We start from the raw sequence: 24,508 nt of genomic DNA, 5'->3' as shown, positions 1-24,508 counted from the left end.
ATATATACACAAACATGTAAGCAGGGAGTGGGGGGGAGCACTAAAGTGTTCTTTTGGGGCAATCTGTTTGTTTAGTTTCTCTGATTAATAGGGATTTTTTTTCTGAATCATGGGTAAAGTAGATTTTCCACAAGGAATTTTGTTAGTAAACATGATTATTAAAAAATATATATGTTCAAATAATGTGAGCTGATGGATTCAACAAAAGTAAACAACCTTGTAACTCACAGTAGGTTTTGTAAGTTATCATTTAAAAAAAAAATGTTGAATTCTATTCTGAAAACTGTTTTTGTCAGTCTTTTCCATACAGTTATAATAAATGAATGCAATACAACTTGTGTATAGTTTGCAACAACATGAATCTGAATAAATGATGACAGAATTGTCATTTTGGGATGAACTATTCCTTTAAACTGAATTTTTAACTAAAAAAACATAGCCAGTATATAAGAATTTTAGAGTAAAATAAGACCAAATGGGTGCAGTCTTTACAAAATGTATGGTGATTTAAAAAGGATACGGCAATGATGATCCATTTTTAGAATACATCTGTAGAGAAAGATACAGGGATGTTGATACATGTGAGTTTCTTACAATAATATTATTCAATGCAGCTGACACTGAGTCACCAGTCAGATTTTATAAGCCTGTTGGGACAGAGAAAACTGTGTGTCTCTTACGTTTTACAGATGCCACAGTGATGACTTCGTGCTGGTTTAGGAATGACACACTTTTTACAGAACGACACAAACGGGACCTCGTTTTTCATCTGAAACACAATGTGAAGAAAGAAAGAGGAACTGTCATGTCAAGAATGACATTGAACACACACTTCTGGTGTGTGTGTGTGTGGTGTGTGCACACTTCTTCAAGGGCGCCAAACCTTTGGAGGGTATCCAGGAGGAGTGTTTGTGGCTTTGTAGTAATGGAAGACAATCATGACCAAGATCCAATTCCCGTAACATATGTGCCACATCATCCAGCCAAGAGAGTACGTTTGGAGGACCAACGGTAGAAGGCAGAAGTATGCGATGAAAACCACAGAACTGGTAAGAGCTACTACTAAAAACACAAAAACCTTAAAGAGAACAGAAAAAGCGCAGGGTGTAAGAGAAACAAACCGACATTGCAACAAAACAACATGATGGTAATTGTGAGATTTACCATTCCAAACCATCTTGTGACAACCTCCACCGTCCAAAACACTGGTTCAAGGATGCAGTCCAGTACCACTTCAGAGTTAGTGAGCGAGTTAAAATAAAGGGATTTGAAGATCAGTTTGATGTAGCTCACAGGCTGCCTCAGTCTTCTGGGCATGCGACTGCGACTGTGTCTGCCACATCCGCGCATGCATCGCAGCAGCAGGTGCATGACAGTAGAGCAGGGACGCATGTTCAGCCCCTGTAAAGACAAGATCTTATCTTTTAATAACCTGTTTGAACATCCTGAATATCGGCACAAGCAAGTTGCTCTGCAGACGGCCTGCAATTTGCTCACTGACAGTTGCCCTCATGCTGAACCTTTAAGACAATTAGATTAATCAAGTATCCTTCTAAGCAGATGGCGTGGATTGATAAAAACCAATAATGCAAGCATGGTTTAGTTTTCTGATACCCCTGAATTATCTAACATAATACAAATATACGAAAGGTTGATGACCTCTTTTGTTCAGTCTTTAGAAAGCAGCATACTTTACATGATTGCACTGATAACAATGCACCTACAACACCCTGCCCTTTTAAGTTTACTTAGGTTAAGAAATAAAACTCAGGGATGGTTAGGCTAGTGACTAATGCATCTTTCCGTGGATTTTTAGTTGTAATCAAACCATTAATCTTATTAGAAATGTTTCAAGCCGTCCCTTAAAGAGGCGCAGGATGTGAATTTAGATGAATATATGCATAAACAAAGATCTGGGATGATGAAGAGAAACTTTATTTATTTAAAAACGTAAGGCAAAACACAAAATCAGTGGCAAGACAATACATTTATTAATCATATAGGTGTGTCCCCAGTTAGAATTCAAAAAATGTTAATGCTAGCACTGCATGCCCAGACGTTGTCAAATTCAGACATGTGAGCGACGACGGATCTGGACAGTCTACATTCCGGTCACACTAGTGAATGTGGAGGGAACACCACCACCCATATGATATAACATTGTAATTGTGACAGACATAAGCAGAAAGAGATGTAATAGTTATAGTGGACAGTAGATACTGTAAGATTTGTGTAAAAATGGTCAACATCATACACCATCCCCCCCCCATGTCATAAACAGACTATAATCTTAGGGACAGATCGTGAGTCTGTGCCTCTAAAATTATCATTAAGAGAAATACACTCAAAGATATTGTTAAGTTAGTACATCACAGTGTCAAAATGAAATATCTACAATATATAGTTACATATATAAATATACTATCTATCTGTCTGTCTTTCTTTCATTTATCTATCATCTGTCCAATACACACTCATATATAGATACATAAATATACAAATATACGTATATATATATATATTTCTCTGTAATACCGCACAAGGATGAAACAAAGGATAACAGTGATGTTTAGTACCTCGACCTGACTGAATCAAACAGCAAGAGCTAAACGGTCAACATCATACACCATCCCCCCCCCATGTCATAAACAGACTATAATCTTAGGGACAGATCGTGAGTCTGTGCCTCTAAAATTATCATTAAGAGAAATACACTCAAAGATATTGTTAAGTTAGTACATCACAGTGTCAAAATGAAATATCTACAATATATAGTTACATATATAAATATACTATCTATCTGTCTGTCTTTCTTTCAGTTATCTATCATCTGTCCAATACACACTCATATATAGATACATAAATATACAAATATACGTATATATATATATTTCTCTGTAATACCGCACAAGGATGAAACAAAGGATAACAGTGATGTTTAGTACCTCGACCTGACTGAATCAAACAGCAAGGGCTAAACATCAAAGAGCACAGCATGTCAGAAATTTGTACAATCGGTTGTCTTACCTGCCCAAGATCTTCTCTTAAAACTGCGATAAAATCAACTCATGATACCGTTGAATGTTTATTTTTGTATATATTTCGGCACAGACGGAGATAAATAATTGGAAGCAGCAGTTTCTATCCCTCTGATTTCATCTGCTGTCTGTCTGAAGCTCAGGGATGTGAGCTCAGCTGTCACGCTGAGAATTCTGGGAATTGTAGTTTAAGGCGTGGAAAGCGGAAATATTATCTGGGAATATTTTTATAATGTATATTTTTATATTATTAATAATCAAAATTACGTTATATTGTGTGGTATTTAATTAATTAATCGCATTTAGGTTCTATTTTTATAATATTTAAGACAAACTGCAGCAGGGAATTGTGGGAATTGCAGTTTGATTCATGTCCAAGTCATTTTCGCGAATCGGTTCTTTCGAAGGAACGGCTCAAGAAACAATTCAGTGATTTTTTTTTTACGTCCGAACGTAATTGCTGCATGCGTGGGCTCTAAAATCAGAGATGCGGCTTTGCTAAAATCTTCTCTAAAGCGGCCCAATAAAGGCATATTACGTGTTTACGTATTACGTGTTCTGTTTTCTATAACGTTGTACTATTTCCTAGTTTGTTGCAGTCATGAATAACCAGTCCATAAAATCTAACTCACAATAACCATGAACTTATTTAAAACGCGATTATAATTTGCATTTACATTGCTAAAATAATGTACACCTATTGGCTGCAAATGCTGTTTAAATAACTCGGACCTATTTCTGAACCTGTTCTGTTCAACCAATGCATTGAAAAGATCCGACTCAAAAGAAAAATTCGTTTAGGACTCGACAATAGTAGATGTTCACACGTGCTAAGGGCACTGCGTGGGTCGAAATAGTGCAAGAGATGGCATTCAGTTTCAACTTCGATATTCCTTTACAGACAAACGAAACAAACGATAAAGAAAACAAAGACGACAAAGCAAAAGAAGTGGATCTTAAGTGCTCGGTAAGGGAATTTATTATTAGCTTGTTAAAACCCGCTATATCTTGGCTAATGCTGCAAGACAGCTGACTGTAAAATCTAAAATTATGCTTGAAATGTACAGCACACTTTAAATTCTAGGACTAGATGATATTCCATTTTAACAGTTAATGTGAAAGCGTAAATCAATATGTGGGGGTATTTACTCAAGCTTACACCACATTTTGTGATTGCATCTGTCAAGATCATATGCACATTGTATTCTTTCCATAGGAAGTCAGTGCAACGAAGATAAAGGATGCTGTGGAGCACCAACCTTTGTTGGATCCTCTGTCCCAAATTGAGAACTGGGTGCCTGAAACCATCACCATAGGTGCCCTGCCTCCCCTGCTCTGTCTCAATGAATCAGTGTTTGAGAAGACTGCTCCTGAACGAGAGGACAGTGAGGAGATACTGGCCAAAACACTGACTCAAAACTCAGACCTCATCTCTGGAGTCTATGAGGGTGGACTTAAGATATGGGAATGCACTTACGATCTACTTGAGTACATTGATGATGAAGGAGAGACCTTCGCTGGGAAAAGAGTGTTAGACTTAGGCTGTGGAGCTGGTCTACTTGGCATACTTGCATTGAAGAGAGGAGCTAGCAAAGTTGATTTCCAGGATTATAACAGCACTGTGATAGAGCAGTTAACAGTGCCAAATGTTTTTCTCAATTGTGAAGATGATGAAAATGAAGAGAAAAATAGCAGCCCACCGTGTAAGAGAAAAGCCCTGAATGCAACAGAGAAATTACTAGATCGTTGTGGTTTCTTCTCAGGTGACTGGAACTCTTTTCTCACACTTATGCAAAATAAAACCCCATCACCGAAATATGACATTATCTTCACATCAGAAACTATATATAACACGGACTACTACCCTTCACTTCATAATGTGTTTTGTGACCTGCTTGATGAGAATGGCATTGTTTATTTGGCAACCAAATCTCACTATTTTGGAGTAGGAGGTGGCCTTTGTCTGTTTGAGAAGTTTGTGGAGCAGAATAATGTCTTTCAAATCAGATATTTGAATGATGTGGAACAAGGTCTTAAGAGACACGTTGTATCATTGACATTCAAAAAGTGACATTCAAATTGTATTGATTAATGTGCCTATGCAATTATGGTGCAAGTTAACATAAAATAATGGATGCATATTCTTTTTAGGCCAAATGGATGGTTATGGAGATCCTAAATTGTGCTTGGTGTAAATAACTAATTTTAAAACAGCAAGAGCACCATCACTGAAACTGGAGTTTGGTGAAACACTCCAAAGATTTGTAGAAGTCAGTGTTCAATCTGCAATAAAGCACTGCAAAATCATCATCAAATAAACAAGAACTGACACAAGTTTACATGTACCAGCATACATCTCTAGAATTTATCAAGCAGAATCACACAGGCCAACAGACAGTCTCAACACTGGTTTAATGTGAAAAGAAATGTACTTGGAGATGCCACATTGACAACACTTGACCAAATATAAAGTGGAGACAAAGTAAATTATGGAATGAATTACATAAAGACAAATCCAAACAAAAATGTGTGGTCCTTGTAAACTGTTTAAGTAATAAATACTCACAACCATTCCAAAATTCTAACATTTCAAACTGGTTACATATTGGTCCTATATTTTTTAACTTGTATATGTATTTCTATATAGCTCTGTCTCATTGATGTTAAATATGGGAGTATATACTCTATTTCTTGGCTTTGCCCTGTGCTGCCACAGCTTCCATGGCTTTGCGAACAGTTTCCTCGTCTCCGAGGAACTGCATGGGCTTGATGGGCTTCAGGTTCTTGTCCAGCTCATAAAGAATAGGGATGCCTGTGGGCAGATTCAGCTCCATGATGGCCTCCTCAGACATACCTGTAAGTGTGAAGAAACAAACTGAGACTATGGAAGAAATTAAATTTAAATAATCTGTGGTGACTCCACAAGTCATTTTTATTTTTATATTATCCATTTTAATTTTAAAGTTTGAGTAATTTTTGTGTTTTTGGCATTTTTATTAGTTTTTTTATGTGTCTAAATAGTTTTTATTAATTTATTCAGTTTTAATTTTAGTTACTTTAGTACATAAAGTTTAATTAAATGAAAATGACAAATGCCTTGGCAGCTAGCTTAAATAAAAAAAATAAAAAGTTTTTATTTGATTTGATTTCAGGTAACGTTACTTTAAAAAATCTTTATGAAAGATTCTATTAATTTCCATGACTTTTCCAGATATGGAAATCATATTTAAAGGATTTCAATGATGGTGAGAACCTTGAACAATGGATTGAAATTATACTGTGGGATAATCACCTTCTAAGTGCTTCACAATGCCTCTCAAACTGTTTCCATGAGCAGCAATCAACACTCTCTTTCCCTCCTTGATTTGAGACACAATCTCCTCATTCCAGAAGGGTAGGGCCCGTGCAATAGTGTCCTTCAGACTCTCACAAGAAGGCAGCTGGTCCTCGGTCAAATCAGCATAACGTCTGTCCTATAGAAAGACAAGACATCCCACAAGACAAAATTGGTGCATGCATTACTCAAATGTTCTATAAACATATCACCACCGTGTAATAGTTCTGCTCTTTTAATCTAATAGAAATTCTTGACTTGTTAGTTTGTTCTAGGTCAGGGGTCGGCAACCCGCGGCTCTTTCATCCTTCTGCGGTGGCTCCCTGTAGCATGGGTATACAATATGTGGGGGAGGTGTCCCCCCGACTTTTAATAAATCCTAAACTCTTCCCATGCACTTTTTCTCGGGCAAGTGTGTTCACATAGAGGTTTTCAAGGGCCAATGTGAATAAATCACAGAGACAAGATAGTCACGTCGTTTTGGATACTTTTTATTCTTATCCAAAACGATGTGAACATCACGGAGTGCTGAACACTCTCATGCGCTGTGTTTCATTCATACTCGAAGCCGGAGGGCACTCTCGTACAGAAAGTCCAAAACGGACTCATATGATAGAAGTAACTTTTGACGCCAGGAAATCCCTAATATGGACAAAGGCATCCCGCTATCTATCGCTGTAGCTAAGCTGAATAACAAGCATAAACCTTAATTGATGAAACGTGAAGAAAATAAATGATTGCGACAATATATGGTTTATATGTGTTTTTCAAGTCTTTTATATGAATGATACAGTGGTAATTGACAGCATTAATTACACTACAGAAGCTATACAATATATTTTCTGCCTTATTCTGTGATAAAAATGGAAAAAGTCTTTGTAGTATATAAAGTATTATACTGATTATACAATCATAACCATAAAATTGTCATTAGTAAAATATATATCAAAAATATTATAGAAGACAAATGATTGGTTATTGTCCAGCAGTGTATTTTATTTCTTAGCCAATTAAAAGTAAGAGATAAGAAAAGTTTTTTTTTTTGTAAATTAGACATACATAAATAAATATTATTAGGCCTATTATTATTATTACATTTGACATTTCTGTCCCCCTCACTTCTGAAATGATTGCTACTCCCCTGCCCTGTAACATAACTGAATATAACACTTTAGCTATATGCCGTGTTATCTTTATTTGGGTATCAAATATTCTGTGGCTCCACGTGAATTTTATTTGGTGGGAAAGGGGCCAAAATGGCTCTTTTGACGTTGAAGGTTGCAGACGCCTGTTCTAGGTCATAGGAAAACCAGAGTTTTCCTATGACCTATGAAATGCTATCAACATTTGTAAGCGGTTTCCTATACAAATAAGATTTGAACTTTGTTTTCTGAGTCTTTGCACTGATTAACTACTAGGACGTCAATTTCAATGTGTAACATCAACATGCTGCAACAAATTTGGTTTTCAGACTCATGAGTTGGTATAATGCATGTTAAAATGGCGTATGAACTCTATGATTTTCGTTGTATGGGATGTAAGAATGCAGATAATAAAAAAGTTGATAGGCATGTTGTCATCATGCAATATCATCCATTCAGAAAGCTAAAAACTAAGTACATCCTCACCATATGCATTTATACACTTATGAGTCATTTCTTATATATTTTGAGAATCTATGGAATCTAAGAAGGGGGAGTGACTAATTATGAAGACAAATACATCCAAAATATGCATTTGAATGCAACAAATTAAGGGTTTAAAGTACCATAATGAATAAAAGATGCTGAAGACCCCACCTTGCCGATGATGCTGTAAAAGTCATGATCTGCATCCATAGTCGGTGGAGGGATGTCATAGGAGCGCCTCCAAATCTTAACCTGGGCTTCACCATGCTTGGCCGCAGTCTCAGCCTTGTTTAACCCAGTGAGACCACCATAATGGCGTTCATTCAGGCGCCAGGTCCTGTGCACAGGCAGCCACATCTGATCAATACTGTCCAAAACAATCCATAACGTCCGGATGGCCCTCTTCAGTACCGAGGTATAACAAATGTCAAACTCAAACCCTGCATCTGCAAAGACACAGTATATGGAACACAGAATTCAACATAATACAACTTAATATACTATGATAGTAATTTATTTTTCTTATAATTAAAATATTATTTAATGCACATTTAATACAGCATAGCCCTAATACAGAATTAAAACTATACAAATTAATATTACAATAACTTATTTTAAAAATGTAGAATATTAAATGTAGATAATATTTTGTTATAGTTATTAAAATAATATAATATTACATTATAATTATTAAAATATTCTAATTTATAATATATATTATATACAAAATGCATAACTGTAAACGCGTCAAAAAGTCACTTTATTGCATCCCTGACTGGAAAATTCAGCACGTGAACAAAATCACGTCCTGTGTTGCACGTTCGCATCAGATAGGCCCCGCCCTCTACCCGTCAGTAAAAGGCAAACCGCCAGCTTATTGGTTCAGATCGTACACGCGTCATGTCGGAGGCGGGGCTGTGCTGGGGACGCACAGTCTTCTGAAAGTCATTTGAATTTTCCGGTTTGACTTTTATTATTTAAAATGCAAAAATCTCAAAGCAAGCATTAATAAAACAACGTGGGCAAAGGGACACTCAGTTAAGACATAACGCACATGTTCTTTCAAAAACTAAACTAGAGCTAATCTGCTGATATACATAGGACAGCAGATTTACAACGCTCATTCCCAAAATATAATACTATACAAACCTTTTAAAGCTTGACCGCCTTTCTTTGCCTCATGAGCCCCTGTCTCGCTCAGGTCCGCGTCGAACCAACCACAGAAGCGATTCTCCTGATTCCAGCAGCTCTCGCCATGGCGAATGAGAACCAGCTTGTATGCAGCCATTTGAGACAAATAATAAAGGTAGCAGCTAAAGACAAGCACAGTGAGCTCTGATCGAACAGGTTGTTAAGCTCTGTAAAGAGTACTGTCAAAAAGACCCTCCTATCATCTCAGTCCGTAATGAATGACGTTCCGACCTCCCCGTCTCAACGCTCAACCAATCAAAGCCTCGGAACGATGCGCAACCATGTGAAACTGCAAACACGACATGGAAAAAACCGTGACCTTCCTGTAACGCCTGTGAATATTTTATAGTAAACCTCCTGTAGTAAACCCCCGGTTCAAAATGTTTTAGCAAGAATAAAAAGGAGTATAATATATTTAATCGTTCACAGTTCATCGACCCCTACCAGAGAAAAGCAGTATTATAAATCATTCAACTAAAGGAGGATTGTAACTTCCCGTTAGAGTTCATTGGGTGTATCTTGGAGATGAGGTTCTGGAGAGCCAATCAAAAGTTACTTTTTTAGGTGTGGGCGGAGTTTAGCCAGGGAGCCCGTCTGAACTGAGCAGTTCGTGTGAATGCTGCAGTTGGTATATGAATGAAACATAGTAACTATTAATCTTGAGTATCTTGATAGTAACTATTAATCTTTAACTATAAATCTTTGACTTTTTTATTAGAAATGTATGTACACAACTGCAGATCTGACCATAATCTGATGTTAAATGACTCATGATCACTCATTATGAGTAGATGGAAACTGCATTTTGCCACACCTTTTATTCCAGTGGGTATTTCTCCGGGTTGGCTCTTTTTGAAAATCAGCCTACAAAAAGCTATTGAACATTTCCACTGTTATTTATTGCCCTGGAATAAAAACAATCTTGTCACAGTGGAGCCTTCCATTAAACTAAAGACCTTGCCTTGCTTACTTTAGTCTGCATTTTTGTTGCCCATTACTCTGACTCCGAGTATACATTTAGAACAGGGGTGCCCAAACTCGGTCCTGGAGGGCCGGTGTCCTGCAGAGTTTAGCTCCAACTTGCCTCAACACACCTGCCGGGAAGTTTCTAGTATGCCTAGTAAGAGCTTGATTAGCTGGTTCAGGTGTGTTTAATTGGGGTTGGATCTAAACTCTGCAGGACACCGGCCCTCCAGGACCGAGTTTGGGCACCCCTGATTTAGAAGCAGTCAATGCTTGGATGGAAACAAAGTGACATACATTACAGTATATTTTAGTGAAAACAAAATAAATAAATAAAATATAAGAAAGTTTCTTATTTGTAATGTTTTAACGTTTTTTCTTTGTCACCTTTTCTTTTTTTTATTTCATCCAGTTTCATCTTCTGCATCTCTGTCAGCTTTGTACAAAATTAAATTTTAATTAAGAAACAATATCAAAACAATAACATGAATTTTATAGCTGTACAACCATATATTTGCTTAATTTATGTTCTAAAATTATTTTGAACTTTTTTTCTGGCAGGCCGTGCTCTGTGAAGGATTTGGCGGGAAAAATCGTTCAAATCAACAGTCGCAGGTCCCTAATGAATGTAATTACATTTAGATTGACTTTAATATCTCAACAACTTACTTTGGTCTATTAGCGAATCATATACTACTACAACAACAACAAAAGTTTTCGTTATTTTTTTAAATAAAAAATTGAGCGTTAACCTGGTCTCCACCCCACCTGCTGGCAGAGCTGCCGCGGCGCGGAAAGAGATGCTAGAGAGCGCGAGTGGACGCATGTGAGCTCTTCTCGGCGTTTGATTATTTGTCGTTTTTGCATGATTTTTGTATGGTTTGTGCAGGATGCATCAGGCCATCACATCAGCTCAGATAGCCCACTGGTTTACTGTCGGGGTACAGTTTGCAAACATCACAATCACCGATGAAGTGAAAAAGCAGGCCGAAGCTCCTTCTACTACAGACAGGTATAAGTCATGAGTGTTTTTGCTGATTAAAACGGTTAATTTTATTATACAGGCTTACTTTAAGAGGATTCAGAAATATAAACAATAAATATTGATGAGACGTGTGTAGTTATCGCTAATTGGAATAAAAACACGACAGGAGACACGTGCTTTTAGGATAAGTCGATACGCATGCATTTTCATAAAGTAAATATCAATGCATGATCCTTTGTCCAAGTTTAGTTTTAAAAGGTCTGCCGTACTAAACAACATTTAGCATTTTGACAGTATATACACGGTTTGTTTAAAAAGACCGTTAAAAGTCTCCAGTCTTTTTGAACCAGGGTTTAGTGTTGCATAGAGAAGTATAAATGTGTGCAGGTGAATTAATATGATTGACAGCTGGTGATTAACTAAACAATAGACTGGGAGAAGACCCAAGGATACACAATTTTCTCTTTGTGTGTGCATTTGCTGCAGCTCTGTGGAGCAGTTGTTTGAACAGACTTCTCCAGAGAAGGCAGGATCGGATGGAGGAAACCAGAAGAGCAGGAGGCCAGAACTACCAACCAGTAATCACCCACATACCAACTAAAGACTCTTTATTATTTGATTTTACTGATGTGATTAACTAGAATCAGTATTGTACAGTGCTATTAACATAACATCTGTCCTACCACCATGTTTGGCTTCTGTGTTACCAATTAGGATGGAATTGCATAACTCACATTCACAATTCAAACTGTTTTGACACGTGACCTTTGAATTATAGGTCCAGGAACCAACCCGCCTTCGCTCGGCAGTTATGAGTATCCAATTCTCCCTATTACTAAGAACAGACAAGAGGTACACAGATACAAGGCACATACAGACACATTTACTCATAATTCAATAAAAGGTTTATGGACTGTATGGACTTTTTCATGTTTGGTTATGTTGTGTATTTTCTTATGTGCATACAGTTCTGCTTGAAAGTTTGTGAACCCTTTAGAATTGTCTATATCCAATATTACATATCTGTGAGTGGCAAAAGTATGTGAATCTCTAGGATTAGCTGTTAATTTGAAGGTGAAATTAGAGTCCATCTGTTCAGAGGTGTTTTTAATTAGTGAGATGACGGTGTCAGTGTGTGCCCTGTTTTATTTAAAGAACAAGGATCTATCAACGTTTGGTCATGTTTGTGGAAGTGTATTATGGCACAAACAAATGAGATCCATCAGGCTAGAAAAGGTTTCAAAGCCATCTCTAAAGAGTTTGGACTCCACCAATCCACATTCAGACAGACTGTGTAGAAATGGAGGAAATTCAAGACCACTGTTACCCTCCCCAGGAGTGGTCCACCAACAAAGAACACTAAAAGCAAGACGTGTAAAAGTCCATTAGGTTTCAAAGGACTGCAGGCTAACTTCTAAGCAACTAAAGGCCTTTCTCACATTGGCTAATGTTAATGTTTATGAGTCTATCATCAGGAGAACACTGAACAACCATGGTGTCCATGGCAGAGTCGCAAGAAGAAAGCCACTGCTCTCCAAAAAGAACATTGCTGCCCATCTGCAGTTTGCTAAAGATCATGTGGTCAAGCCAGAGGAATACTGGAGAAGTGTTTTGTGGATGGATGAGACCAAAATAGAACATTTTGGTTTAAATGAGCAGCGTTATGTTTGGAGAAAGAAAACACTGCATTCCAGCATAAGAACCTTATCCCATCTGTGAAACGTGGTGGTGGTGGTGGTGGTATTATCATGGTTTGGGTCTGTTTTGCTGCATCTGGTCCAAGACGGCTTGCCATCATTGATGGAACAATGAATTCTGAATTATACCAGCAAATTCTGAAGGAAAATTTCAGGACATCTGTCCGAGAACTGAAATCCGAGAATTGTGGAAGGACCCGAAGCAAGCATAGGAGGAAACCCACCAACAATACAGAGTTGAAGTGGTTCTGTACTGAGGGATGGACTAAAATTCCTACAAGCCGTTGTGCAGGACTGATCAGCAGTTCCAAGAAACGTTACTTGCATTTATTGCTGCAAAAGGGGGTCACACCAGATACTGAAAGCAAAGATTCACATACTTTTGCCACTCACAAATATTTAACACCGGATCATTTTTCTCAATAAATAAATGACAAAGTATATATTTTTGTCTCCTTTGATTGGATTCTCTTTGTATACTTTCAGGATTGTGAAAATCTAATTGTTTTGGGTCATATTTATGCAGAAATATAGACAATTCTAAAGGGTTCACAAACTTTCAAGCAGCACTGTATATCAATCCCTCTTTGTGTTTGTGTGTGTGTGTAGTTGGTCTCTCTGATTGAGAATAACTCCGTGATCATCATTCGTGGAGCGACCGGCAGTGGTAAAACCACCCAGCTGCCACAGTTCATTTTGGATCACTATGCCGAAAAAAAGACGCCCTGTAACCTGGTTGTTACTCAGCCACGCAAAATTGGCGCCACCAGCATTGCCCGCTGGGTGGCACGTGAACGCAAATGCACCCTGGGCAGCTTGGTGGGGTATCAGGTGTGAGATGCATGGAGTGGAAACTGTTTACCTTAAAAGTGTGAATAGAATCAATATATTGAATGGGAAAAAAGTAATGATAAAACTGAAATGGTAACATTCTTTTTTTTTTCCATATTGTGTCGTACATCCCAAGTGTGGATTATCAAAAAAAAAATAAAAATATGTAAGTTGGGGACTATGCATCTGTTGTGTGCATTAGAACTAAAACAAATTCCTCATAAATTCCCTTCCCACAAAACCAAACCTATAAAATAATATGCAGATTTTTTTATTCTAAGCATAAGCTGCTAGACTCACTTAATACTATATACATTTATTTAATGTCTTTTTCTCTGTCTCCAGGTGGGTTTAGAGAAGATGGCCACAGAGCACACCAAGCTGATTTATGTGACCACAGGAGTCTTACTGCAGAAATTAGTGTCAGCCAAAACACTCACAGAGTACTCTCACATCTTCATAGATGAGGTAGATACACAATCTACAATTTATAGACATAGACTACTGCCACATTTAAACCACATTTATTTGATCAAATATACACTAAAACAGTCATCTCTCCACTGTCCTCTCAAAATAAAAGGCACAAAAAGCCCATAAATATAACTTTAAAAAATGCTGGATTGCTGCTCAAGAAACATTTCTTATTACTACTTATGTTGAAAACAATTTTGTTTTGTTTAACATTTTTGTGGAAACTGTGATAAATTTTTCAGGATTTTTGATGAGTAGAAAGTTCAAAAGAACAGCATTTATTTGAAATAGACATTTTGTAACAATGTAAAATACTTTATGATCAATTTAATGCATCCTTGCTGAATAATTCATTCTTTAAAAAAAAAGAAGAAAAAAATCTCGCTGATCCTAAACTTCTGAGCGATAGTGTACATTTATAGAAACAGTATGTACACTTATCAGGCTAGTGATATTCACAATTCCAAAAGTTCAGTACTTGAAATTATGCCATACTGGTGAAATTGAATGATACCAATGTGAATCTTACAGTGAAACAAATATGCTACTATAGAAAAAGTTGAATTTTAAAATAAAAATCAATTTAAATGAAAAAAATGGCATGTAGACTTAATTGTTTGTATTTTAACCTGGTTCAGGTCCATGAGAGAACAGAAGAACTTGACTTCCTGTTGCTGGTTGTCAGAAAACTGCTGCGGACCAATTCCAGATATGTCAAGGTTTGTTCAGCGCACATACTTTAATTCACAGAATCAGATTTTACACTGTAGTTTTCAGGGTTTTTCCTGGCTCAAAATGAGGCGGAGGTGGTACCATCCTGATCATGTGCACACAATGTACCACCCTTCAAATGGCTGAAACAAACACTTTTTACACACAACGTGTATTGTAGGTGTTGTAATAATTATATGATTGAAAAAAATGACAATTACAAAAACAAACCTGTTGAACATTAAATGAAATGCAACATAACAGCTAAAAGCCCTTTTGTAGGATAGGTGAACATAAACATAACATTAGGTTGTTAAACACTTCATGAATACACTTCCTGGTCCACATCGCTTTGATCCAATATACAATAATCCACAAAGTGTCTTTCTAGAAAACAAAACATTTTCTTACACCCTTACAAGAATTCTTCTGGTAGACTACGTCATGAAATGCAATAGCAGCAGGGTAACAGGTGCATTAGAGCTAACATTAGCATCAAGCTAAGACTTTATAAAATTAATAGTAAGCTTTTACTCAAATCTCACTTCAAACCAGCATTGATTGTTTGTAATAACTTACGATTGCGATCTAATGTGGATTTTGGTAATATAATGTTGTTGAAGTAAGTTATTTGTAGTTTTTATGCTAAGCTAATAGTTGCACCAGCTTGGCTTTTCTCATGTAAACATTCTCTATTGTTATGAAAATACCCCAAATCTAATGAAAATAACTGACAAACCATATACTATCATAATCGTGTGTTAAATATAGGCCCCTATAAAATCTGATTTATTTTTTCCCAAATTCCGTTTTATTTTATTTTTTCCCAAATTCCATTTTTCCGTTCTAATTTTTCTGAAATCCTTTTTAATGGTTAAATGACATTTTATTATGTAATTAATTCTAATTCTATCTAATTAATTAAAATCATGAAACTTATACAACTTCACAATAGTTTATTAAAAGTTTAACAAAAATGACATGTTTAGGGCCCTATGAAATGTTTTATTTTTTTTCACCATATGTTTTATTACCTAATTCTGTGTTTTAGCATGTCTAATTATTTGAATGCATAAAAACAACTTAATTTATTCCAAATTATTCTTAAAATAGCCGTATGAAATGTTTTCTTTTTACTCAGAAATTATGTGTTGTGTAGGCTATCTGGTTATCAAATGAAGGCATAAAACAATTTCATTTAGCCTATCTTTAAATTATTGAAAATCAAACTTTATTGATTTATTTTGGCAAACAAATGATATTTACTATTAAAATTAAAACATGGAAGAAATGTTGTATGATCATTACTTAAAAAAAAATAAAGTTGTAATAATTTTAGTAGTAGCAATATGTACATTCTAATGAACAATAGTAATATATTTCTTCAAGTTAAACCGGACTTTTATTTTGACGGGTTGCCGTGAATACCTTTACAGTTCTGTGTGTATACGATATGACGCTAGTTTTACTCAAATGAAACGGTAAAATACTCACGAAGTGGCTCTCAGAGCAGTTCTGGAGATGTTGTTTATGTGTTTGTTCTCATTTAGTGAGACGGCAGACGCTGAAATCACCGCGAGCGTCAGTATGTGTGTAGTAAACGAAACCACGCGTCTCCGCCATTCATTCATTCATACAGAGATGATCGCGTAATTTGAGTTAATGCTCATCAGATTGCGTAAATCAGTGGAAAATGAATAGAAATGATGGTTCTATGTAAAGAAATATCAAGTAAACTTGTATAAAAATATCAGCATTTTATGGCGGCACAAAATTTGGTGGAGGTGGCCGCCGCCTCATAATTCTCTATGCAGGAAAAACCCTGGTTTTTACCTTTTCTTTATTTATCCCATTTATCACACCTCTCATTCTGTAGGTCATTCTGATGTCAGCCACCATAAACTGTGCAGAGTTTGCAGAGTATTTTGGTACTCCGATCCGCAATCAGATGAATCCAGCATACGTGTTTGAGGTGGAAGGAGCCCCATACGCCATTGAAGAGTTCTACCTGGATGAGCTCAAAACCATCCTACCTCTTGGAGTCAATGTATAGGAAGCATAAAATATGCTATATTTTGACATTTTCTGTTTAAATTCCTTATATAAGTGTTTGTGTGTATGTGTCAGGTGGACCTAACCTTCCCAGTCGACCCTTGTATCACAGAGGAGATGTATAATGTTGCCATCTCTCTTATCCAGAGCTTTGATGAGATGGAGGCTAAAGATCAAAGGTCAGGGATCACAATGAGACACACATGCTGTTCAAAAGTTTTGGTTAAGATTTTGAAAAAAAAAAATGTCTTGCCAAGGCTGCATGTATTTGATCAAAATACAGTAAAACGGTAGTAGTGCGAAATATTATTACAATTAAAATAACTTTTCTATTTTAATATATTTAAAATGTAATTTATTCCTGTGATGGCAAAGTTTAATTTTCAGCGGCCATTACCCTAGTCTTCAGTGTCACATGATCTTTCAGAAACCATTCTAATATGCTGATTGGGTGCTAAATAAAAAATTTATTTGTTGTTGAAAAAGTTGTGCTGCTTAATATTTTATTGGAAACTGTGATACATTTTTTCAGAATTCTTTGATGTATAGATATAGAACATTTATTTGAACTAATTTTTGTAACATTGTAAACTGTCACTTCTGATTAATTTAAAGGGGTCCTATTATGCTCTTTTACAAAGTCTTGATTTGTCTCATCCCATTCGTCGATATGTGTGATATCAAAAATCCCGGAAAATATGTGTTGTAGTCCAAACGAGTCGTTTGTTGTAGTTTTTGAGAAGTGATTTCTGTTAAATAAAATCTCCTTTTGAAGTGGACTTTGAGCTTTGTAACTTTGCAGATCTTTTTTTTTTTTTTGCTCAAACAGCAACGTTACAGACTAACTAAAGTTGCAAAAGTGAAAAGGCATAATAGGACCCCTTTAATGCTGTATTGCTAAATATTAAAAGCGTTCATTTCTTTTCTTTTTTTAAACACTGACTCCAAACCTTTGAATGTAACTGTATATTTAATATTTTGGTAGTTTTGTGAGCTCAGCAATACATGAAATGCTTTATATGTTTGTTGTATGTTTAAGGATTAAAAATCATATTTTAAGTAATTAAAACTTAATGGAGTGTGTGTTTGTGTGAAGTAGGTGCTCTGAGCAAACTGGAAGTGCTACTCATCCAGAGAGAGGTAGTGTGCTTGTCTTTCTGCCTGGGCTTGCTGAAATACAATATATGAAGGAGGCCCTCGCAAAACTTGTGCGTAAGAGGTACGTCTGTGTGTAGTGTGTTTAAACAAGTGTGCTTGTGTATGAATGTGTTAATGTGTGTTTTTTTGCTCACAGGTTGCAGGTATATCCTCTTCACTCAACTGTCACTTTAGAGGAGCAAAATGGAGTGTTCCTGGTTCCTATACCTGGATACCGGAAGGTAAAATTTACAGTGAAGCCAAAGTCTCTTACTTGTATGTTTAGAGTGTTTGAAGAATGTATTGGTATAAAAGAATGGTATAAATTTCTGCTCTTTGTATTCACAGATTATTCTCTCCACAAACATCGCTGAGAGTTCTGTCACTGTGCCTGACGTTAAATATGGTGGGTGTTTATTTTTACACCTTGTGTGAGTTCTTGAGGTCATCTCACAGTAATAAGTATAACTTATGCATTATTTTGTGTGTTATGCAGTGATTGACTTCTGCCTTGTGCGTCAGTTGGTTTGCGATAAGGAGACCAATTACAGATGTCTTCGAATCACCTGGGCATCCAAGACCAGTTGCAACCAGCGTCGAGGTGCTGCATATGAGGGCTGGTGTTCAACAGCACAGATTTACTTGGTTCTTGGGTTTTCTGAAATGCAGTCTATTTGCGTCTCTTCCTGTGCATCTTCTCAGGTCGTGCTGGACGGGTGTCTAAAGGCTTCTGTTACAGATTGGTGAGCAGACATTTCTGGGAGCATGAGATTCCGGATTTCACAATCCCAGAGATGCTGGTAGGGGAGCAATTGCATCAATCAGTGGCAGCAAGACTTGGAAGATATTCAGAAATAATCATTTTTTTAATTATAAAGTCTTTCTAAGTTGGTTATGGCAGTGTGTATTGATTTGCAGCGATCACCATTGGCCAGTACCTTGTTGAAGGTGAAGTTGTTGGATATGGGCGATCCCCGCTCAGTTCTCTCCACAGCCCTCACACCACCCAACCTAAATGACATCGAAAGAACTGTCCTGCAGCTCAAACAGGTCAATGAAACTTAGTGGTTGTTTGTTACTGCTTGGTAGTTGGTTGCTAATTTGAACAGTTTTGACTGATTAATGTTGAACTTCCAACCTGACGTTAAAATTACATGATGTATTATGGCAAACACGCAACATTTTTGTATAAGTTTTAAATGTATATATATTTAAATAATTAGCTACTCTTTTATGTTCTCAGCTTTCATTTTAGATTTCATTTATAATTTTCATCTAATACTTGTATTGTATTTTATTTCAGCTTTATTTTAATTAATAATATATGTTCTTAATTTACATTTTAGTTAACTATAATTAATAACCCTGACCTGTGTGTGTGTAGATTGGAGCTCTTTCTGTGCAGAGCAACAGTCAGAGGCAATTTGATGGAGAGTTGACATTTCTGGGTCGTGTGTTGGCGCACCTGCCTGTGGATCTGCAGCTGGGCAAGCTGATTGTTTTTGGACATGTGTTCGGCTGTCTGGAGGAGTGTCTTATCATTGGTATAACATTTTGCGTATTAGTGTGTGTGAAAATCTGTATATCAATTATATAACAATGTCAGGTTGTACCAAGTTGCCATGAAATTTAAAAAAATGCTAAAAATTAGGGCTGGTAATTTAAAATACGGTGAAAAATAACGCCTTAAAACTATTAACACAGACCTATGTGGGTCATCTGACATTTAATACAGTTGATTGATGACATATGAGGCAGGGAAACTTACTGCATGATGGAGCCTAGAGAACGTAGATAGAATGTCCCTAAAATTCAAGATATGGGGCAAAAATGCCCCTGTTTGAGTTTTTGGCTCATATTTACATCATATTGTTAAGGGAGGAGTGTCTTATCATTGGTATAACATTTTGCGTATTAGTGTGTGTGAAAATCTGTATATCAATTATATAACAATGTCAGGTTGTACCAAGTTGCCATGAAATTTAAAAAAATGCTAAAAATTAGGGCTGGTAATTTAAAATACGGTGAAAAATAACGCCTTAAATCTATTAACACAGACCTATGTGGGTCATCTGACATTTAATACAGTTGATTGATGACAAATATGAGGCAGGGAAACTCACTGCATGATGGAGCCTAGAGAACGTAGATAGAATGTCCCTAAAATTCAAGATATGGGGCAAAAATGCCCCTGTTTGAGTTTTTGGCTCATATTTACATCATATTGTTAAGCAATATCACACGAGCAATAGGCTAAGTGCAATATCACACAAGTGCAAATGTGATACTGATCTTATACAGCAGTTCAGTAGGTAAGAAGTTAATATTGTTGTCTGTATAAGGTATAGTTCACCCACACAAAAATGACAATTGTGTAATTTACTCACCCTCATGGTCCAAAAGATGAAATGTATTACATATATTCAAACAAAATATTTCTTGCTGAAGCTACTTTTTTTAATGTCTGTTTGATGCTTTACACAACAATTACTTTAAATGATCTTTTGGGAGTAATTTCTCAGCCAAATTTGATGTGCGATTTAATTAATCGCCACATCATGTAATTAATTAGATAAAAAAATGTAATCGCGTACCAGCCCTACTAAAAATATATAAACTGTCTTTCAGCTGCGTCTCTCTCTCTGAAGAGTTTCTTTGCCATGCCATCACTGCAGCAGTTGGCTGGGTACAGGTAGGTTTACCTTTCATCCCACATACACTTCATTGGTTATCTGAATTAGGTTTACATTTGATCCTTTTCACTGGATCCTTATCTGTACTGTTGTCTCTGTTTGATCTTACAGGAGCAAGCTGAGCTTTGCACAAAATATTCCAAGTGACTTCATTGCTTTCGTCAATGCCTTCAAGGTATGAAATGCCAAAACTGAGCATGCTCTGTAGACTTGTTTAGATTATGATCTCATAAAGTACAGTTTAGGAGTGTAATGTTGATGAGTGTAAAGTGTAACAGTTTATGTGTAATGGTAAATATTAGTTACTACACAGTAGTTTGGTAACAATATTGTTATGGGCCAATATCAACTTTTTTGGCACAATAAAAGGCACAATATGTAATTTTTTGCCGCTAGAGGGCGCTAGAAATCATGTTCATGGATGAGCTAATGATTTATTAACGTAGCCGATGCAATCCGACGGGACTCGGGCAGAAATCATGTTCATGGATGAGCTAATGATTTATTAACGTAGCCGATGCAATCCGACGGGACTCGGGCAGAAATCATGTTCATGGACGAGCTAATGTATTAAAGATTTATTAACATCGTAGTATGAAGCAGGGTGAGGCGGAAAGCGAAGGCCGAAGCGAAACGAGGCCGCTGAACGAGCGCGACGCACGGCTCGAAAGCAGCGGAGCTTTTATTATGCCACAGTCGAGCGCTTCCGCTGCTTCCGGTCGTGCGTATGTGGGGTAAAGCAGCGCTGTTTTATCATACTAGATACATTTGAAAGTTCTGTTAGAATGCTACTCTGTGCGGTCGTCACCTGTCTAATAAAATGCATAGCATATTAAAGCGTCTTTGGTGTTTCCATGTTTTCTACAAAACAAAACCGGAAATCGAGGGTGTATGACGTCATTGGCAGGCGACACAATGACACTATGGACATGTCCCGTGTCACTAATTAAAATTGCTTATTTCTCTGGATTTAAACTTTATTTTGAAACATTTGGGATAATGTAAGTACACAAGTCAGCAAAATATATAACACTGTTCTAGTGGTTTTTTGGATATTGTGCCGTTAATTGGTCTGTTTTTGTTCTTTTTTTTTGTTGTTCAGTGAATAGAAAGATCCAAAGATCAGCATTTATCTGAAATAAAAAGCTTTTGTAACATTATACACTATTCCATTCAGTATAATTTTTATTATTTTTTTGGGAAAGAAATTATAGAAATGAATACTTTTATTTAGCTAGAATGCTTAAAATTGATCAAAAGTGATGATAAAGGCAGTTAGGTAACACTTTACAATAAGGTTCATTAGTTAACTACATTAGTTAACATGAACTAATAATGAACTGCACTTATACAGCGTTTATTAATCTTTGTTAATGTTAATTTCAACATTTACTAATACATTATTAAAATCTTGTTAACATTAGTTAATGCACTGTGAACTAACATGAACTAACAATGAACATCTGTATTTTTATTAACTAACGTTAGTGAAGATTAGTAAATACAGTAACAAATGTATTGCTCATGGTTAGTTCATGTTAGTTTCTACATTAACTAATGTTTAACTAATGAACCTTATTGTAAAGTGTTACCGGCATTTATAATGTTACAAAAGATTTCTATTTCAGATAAATAGTGTTCATATCGATATCGGAATTATATCGTATCGACCGAAATTAAGAAATATATCGTGATATAAATTTTGGCCATATCGTCCAGCCCTAGATCATATACATGAAGATGGGAAAGGAAACATTTGGGATTAAATACAAATGATACAAGGTTATTGCCCTCATAAACCGCTAGATGGAGCCCTACTCAAGATATGTTTTTATATTTACCTTGACAACTGTCTTGAAGGCACTCAGGCTGCAATATGCTTAAAAACAATGCAGTGTGTACATATATCAACAGTTAAAGTATGAGACAAGAATTTGTCCTCTGTGCACTCTCTAACACCTTTGTTTTTTCCAAATATCAGGATGAACTGGAATGGGGCAAAGAGAACTGCATTCAGATCAAACGAATCAGAGAGGTAAATACAGTGTGCGCGCATACAAAACATGCTCATTTTATACAACATTTGCATTTTATACCCATTGAATGTGTGTTACAGGTGGCAGAGCTCTTTGAGGATCTAAAGAAGAGAGTGTCCAGATTTAACATGCACATCAGCAGCTCCTCAAACCCCACAGACTACACCAGCCTGCACAAACAGAGATTCATCCTGCAGGTAGGCCTGTCGCGATAATTAAATAACCGTCTAATCGCGATTAATTGCTCTAACCAACAACCGCGATTATTGTGCTTTTTATACGACACAAGGGGGAGTCATACACCAAAAGAAACAGAAGAGCACCAGTTTGCTTTTCATGCAATGTCAGAATCAGAATCAGAAAGAGCTTTATTGCCAAGTATGTTTGCACATACAAGGAATTTGTTATAGTGTCACAAGCTTCCAGTACACGGAGACAACAATGTATAGCCTATACAGGGCTCCAGACTCATTCTTCCCACTGGACTCACTTTTGCAACTAACTTTCTCAGCTGGTCGCATGAGCACATGATTTGGTCGCAATATTTTTTTTTTTTTGCGCTACAACATGGGATTATTCAATGCATGCTGATGAACTTTTATCATAGTTTATAGTTCTATGGGGGCTTCGGATGCTTTCACTTTCGAATTCGTGATCTTGTTGTCACTGTTTTGCTTGCATACATCTACACACCTTTAATTTTTTGACTAGAACAAAAGAATGGATTCATTGTTATTCTTAATTAAAAAGCAGAACAACAATAAATCAGTAAGATACAACACTCTGGTTTAAGAAGCGGTCTTTTACTTGACTTTCGCTTGAAAACCATCCCGTCGTTTCCTCAATATGCGCGTCATTTTTGCTGCGCGCACCCTCACGCTCGTACTGACACGGCGAGTATACTCTCTAAGCTATGTTTCGTTATGCTTTCAGTTTCGTTTGCCGTTTGATGTTTCTCATATGCAACAGAAATTGCAGCGCTTATGAGCTGACCAACGCGGTGGTCGCGCCAGTGCGACCGCACACAAAATTTAGTCGCACAGGCAGAAAAAATGGTCGCAGTCTGGAGCCCTGCTATATCATCTGAAGCCATTCCATATCTTAATGTGAGGGACAGAATTTAGGTTTACAGAAACTCATCTTCCTTCTGCTGCAGCTGTCAGTCATTCTCCGCTCAGTATTCAAACAGCACGTCACGTTCAGTTATGACAGTCAGCACGGTAAAACTCTCTCTCCAAGATGATATATTCCCATTATAATACTTTGTTTAAGGAAGGAAGGAATTATCACAAACAGCAAGATTATTAGAAGCCTTTCTTTTTCTCATGATTTCTATATTATATTCATGAATGTATTTTGTAAGAAACAAATAGTTAACAGCATAAACATTTTCTACAAATTGTATAATGTGCACCAAAGATTTTTTTTCAAGATATTGTTTTTGCTGCTAAATTATGCAGTCAGCTAGTTTAATTTCATAGCTTATATATTTTTTATTCAAATGTAGTTTTTCTCTGTAATGAGGAAGTGAGTATTTAGTGGATTGCGTTTAACAAAGGGTTTAAAAGAGTGACCATTAGTTCCACAAACACAGTATTGATATTATGTAGTGGTGTAGGAAAAAAAAATTGCACTGGTGTTGGTAGAATTTGGAATACTCTATGTAATCTTACACTCCAAAATAATAACTCAAAAAGATTAAAAGATAACATCATAATTATTTACTGAACCCTTAAAT

The 24,508-nt window shown here is 36.4% G+C and overlaps 4 protein-coding genes across 6 annotated transcripts in view; 2 read left to right on the top strand and 2 right to left on the bottom strand.

Moving 5' to 3' along the window:
* The window catches only part of zdhhc16a (zDHHC palmitoyltransferase 16a), a 6,137-nt gene extending 2,961 nt beyond the window's left edge, over positions 1 to 3,176 (bottom strand). For both annotated transcript variants that reach the window (XM_016512408.1, XM_016512415.1), the window contains exons 1-5: positions 3,028 to 3,176; positions 1,165 to 1,401; positions 884 to 1,078; positions 681 to 769; positions 521 to 549 (exon numbers count right to left, since the gene is read on the bottom strand). In XM_016512408.1, coding sequence (XP_016367894.1) covers positions 521 to 549; positions 681 to 769; positions 884 to 1,078; positions 1,165 to 1,392 — 541 coding nt within the window. In that variant the 5' untranslated portion in view covers positions 1,393 to 1,401; positions 3,028 to 3,176. The remainder of the gene's footprint in view (positions 1 to 520; positions 550 to 680; positions 770 to 883; positions 1,079 to 1,164; positions 1,402 to 3,027) is intronic.
* Positions 3,177 to 3,828: 652 nt separating this feature from the next.
* Positions 3,829 to 5,402, top strand: LOC107707167 (histidine protein methyltransferase 1 homolog). The gene is made up of 2 exons (XM_016511101.1): positions 3,829 to 4,005; positions 4,255 to 5,402. Exons 1-2 carry the CDS (start codon positions 3,856 to 3,858, stop codon positions 5,107 to 5,109), a joined length of 1,005 nt encoding a protein of 334 aa, XP_016366587.1. The 5' UTR covers positions 3,829 to 3,855; the 3' UTR covers positions 5,110 to 5,402.
* A 92-nt stretch (positions 5,403 to 5,494) lies between these two features.
* On the bottom strand, positions 5,495 to 9,602 carry LOC107707176 (phosphoglycerate mutase 1-like). The gene is made up of 4 exons (XM_016511113.1): positions 9,150 to 9,602; positions 8,172 to 8,446; positions 6,331 to 6,511; positions 5,495 to 5,892 (listed from the first exon to the last, which is right to left on the bottom strand). Exons 1-4 carry the CDS (start codon positions 9,286 to 9,288, stop codon positions 5,723 to 5,725), a joined length of 765 nt encoding a protein of 254 aa, XP_016366599.1. The 5' UTR covers positions 9,289 to 9,602; the 3' UTR covers positions 5,495 to 5,722.
* Positions 9,603 to 10,676: 1,074 nt separating this feature from the next.
* The window catches only part of tdrd9 (tudor domain containing 9), a 24,744-nt gene continuing 10,912 nt past the window's right edge, over positions 10,677 to 24,508 (top strand). The window contains exons 1-20 of one of the 2 annotated variants that reach the window (XM_016511062.1): positions 10,677 to 10,782; positions 11,044 to 11,166; positions 11,623 to 11,717; positions 11,918 to 11,991; positions 13,446 to 13,667; positions 14,013 to 14,135; positions 14,780 to 14,860; positions 16,729 to 16,899; positions 16,980 to 17,083; positions 18,004 to 18,123; positions 18,199 to 18,283; positions 18,390 to 18,447; positions 18,538 to 18,642; positions 18,744 to 18,841; positions 18,960 to 19,091; positions 19,426 to 19,585; positions 20,670 to 20,733; positions 20,846 to 20,909; positions 22,716 to 22,769; positions 22,851 to 22,967. In XM_016511062.1, coding sequence (XP_016366548.1) covers positions 10,781 to 10,782; positions 11,044 to 11,166; positions 11,623 to 11,717; positions 11,918 to 11,991; positions 13,446 to 13,667; positions 14,013 to 14,135; positions 14,780 to 14,860; positions 16,729 to 16,899; positions 16,980 to 17,083; positions 18,004 to 18,123; positions 18,199 to 18,283; positions 18,390 to 18,447; positions 18,538 to 18,642; positions 18,744 to 18,841; positions 18,960 to 19,091; positions 19,426 to 19,585; positions 20,670 to 20,733; positions 20,846 to 20,909; positions 22,716 to 22,769; positions 22,851 to 22,967 — 2,052 coding nt within the window. In that variant the 5' untranslated portion in view covers positions 10,677 to 10,780. Of the gene's footprint in view, positions 10,783 to 11,043; positions 11,167 to 11,622; positions 11,718 to 11,917; positions 11,992 to 13,445; positions 13,668 to 14,012; positions 14,136 to 14,779; positions 14,861 to 16,728; positions 16,900 to 16,979; positions 17,084 to 18,000; positions 18,124 to 18,198; positions 18,284 to 18,389; positions 18,448 to 18,537; positions 18,643 to 18,743; positions 18,842 to 18,959; positions 19,092 to 19,425; positions 19,586 to 20,669; positions 20,734 to 20,845; positions 20,910 to 22,715; positions 22,770 to 22,850; positions 22,968 to 24,508 lie in introns of both variants that reach the window. The other variant, XM_016511055.1, reaches the window with a different exon arrangement.

The sequence above is a fragment of the Sinocyclocheilus rhinocerous genome, unplaced genomic scaffold (genome assembly GCF_001515625.1).
Source record: "Sinocyclocheilus rhinocerous isolate Xijiao unplaced genomic scaffold, SAMN03320098_v1.1 scaffold1243, whole genome shotgun sequence".
NCBI classification, from domain to species: domain Eukaryota; kingdom Metazoa; phylum Chordata; class Actinopteri; order Cypriniformes; family Cyprinidae; genus Sinocyclocheilus; species Sinocyclocheilus rhinocerous.
The sequence above is the reverse complement of the archived record's forward strand: the minus strand, read 5'-3'. Positions and strand labels throughout refer to the sequence as shown.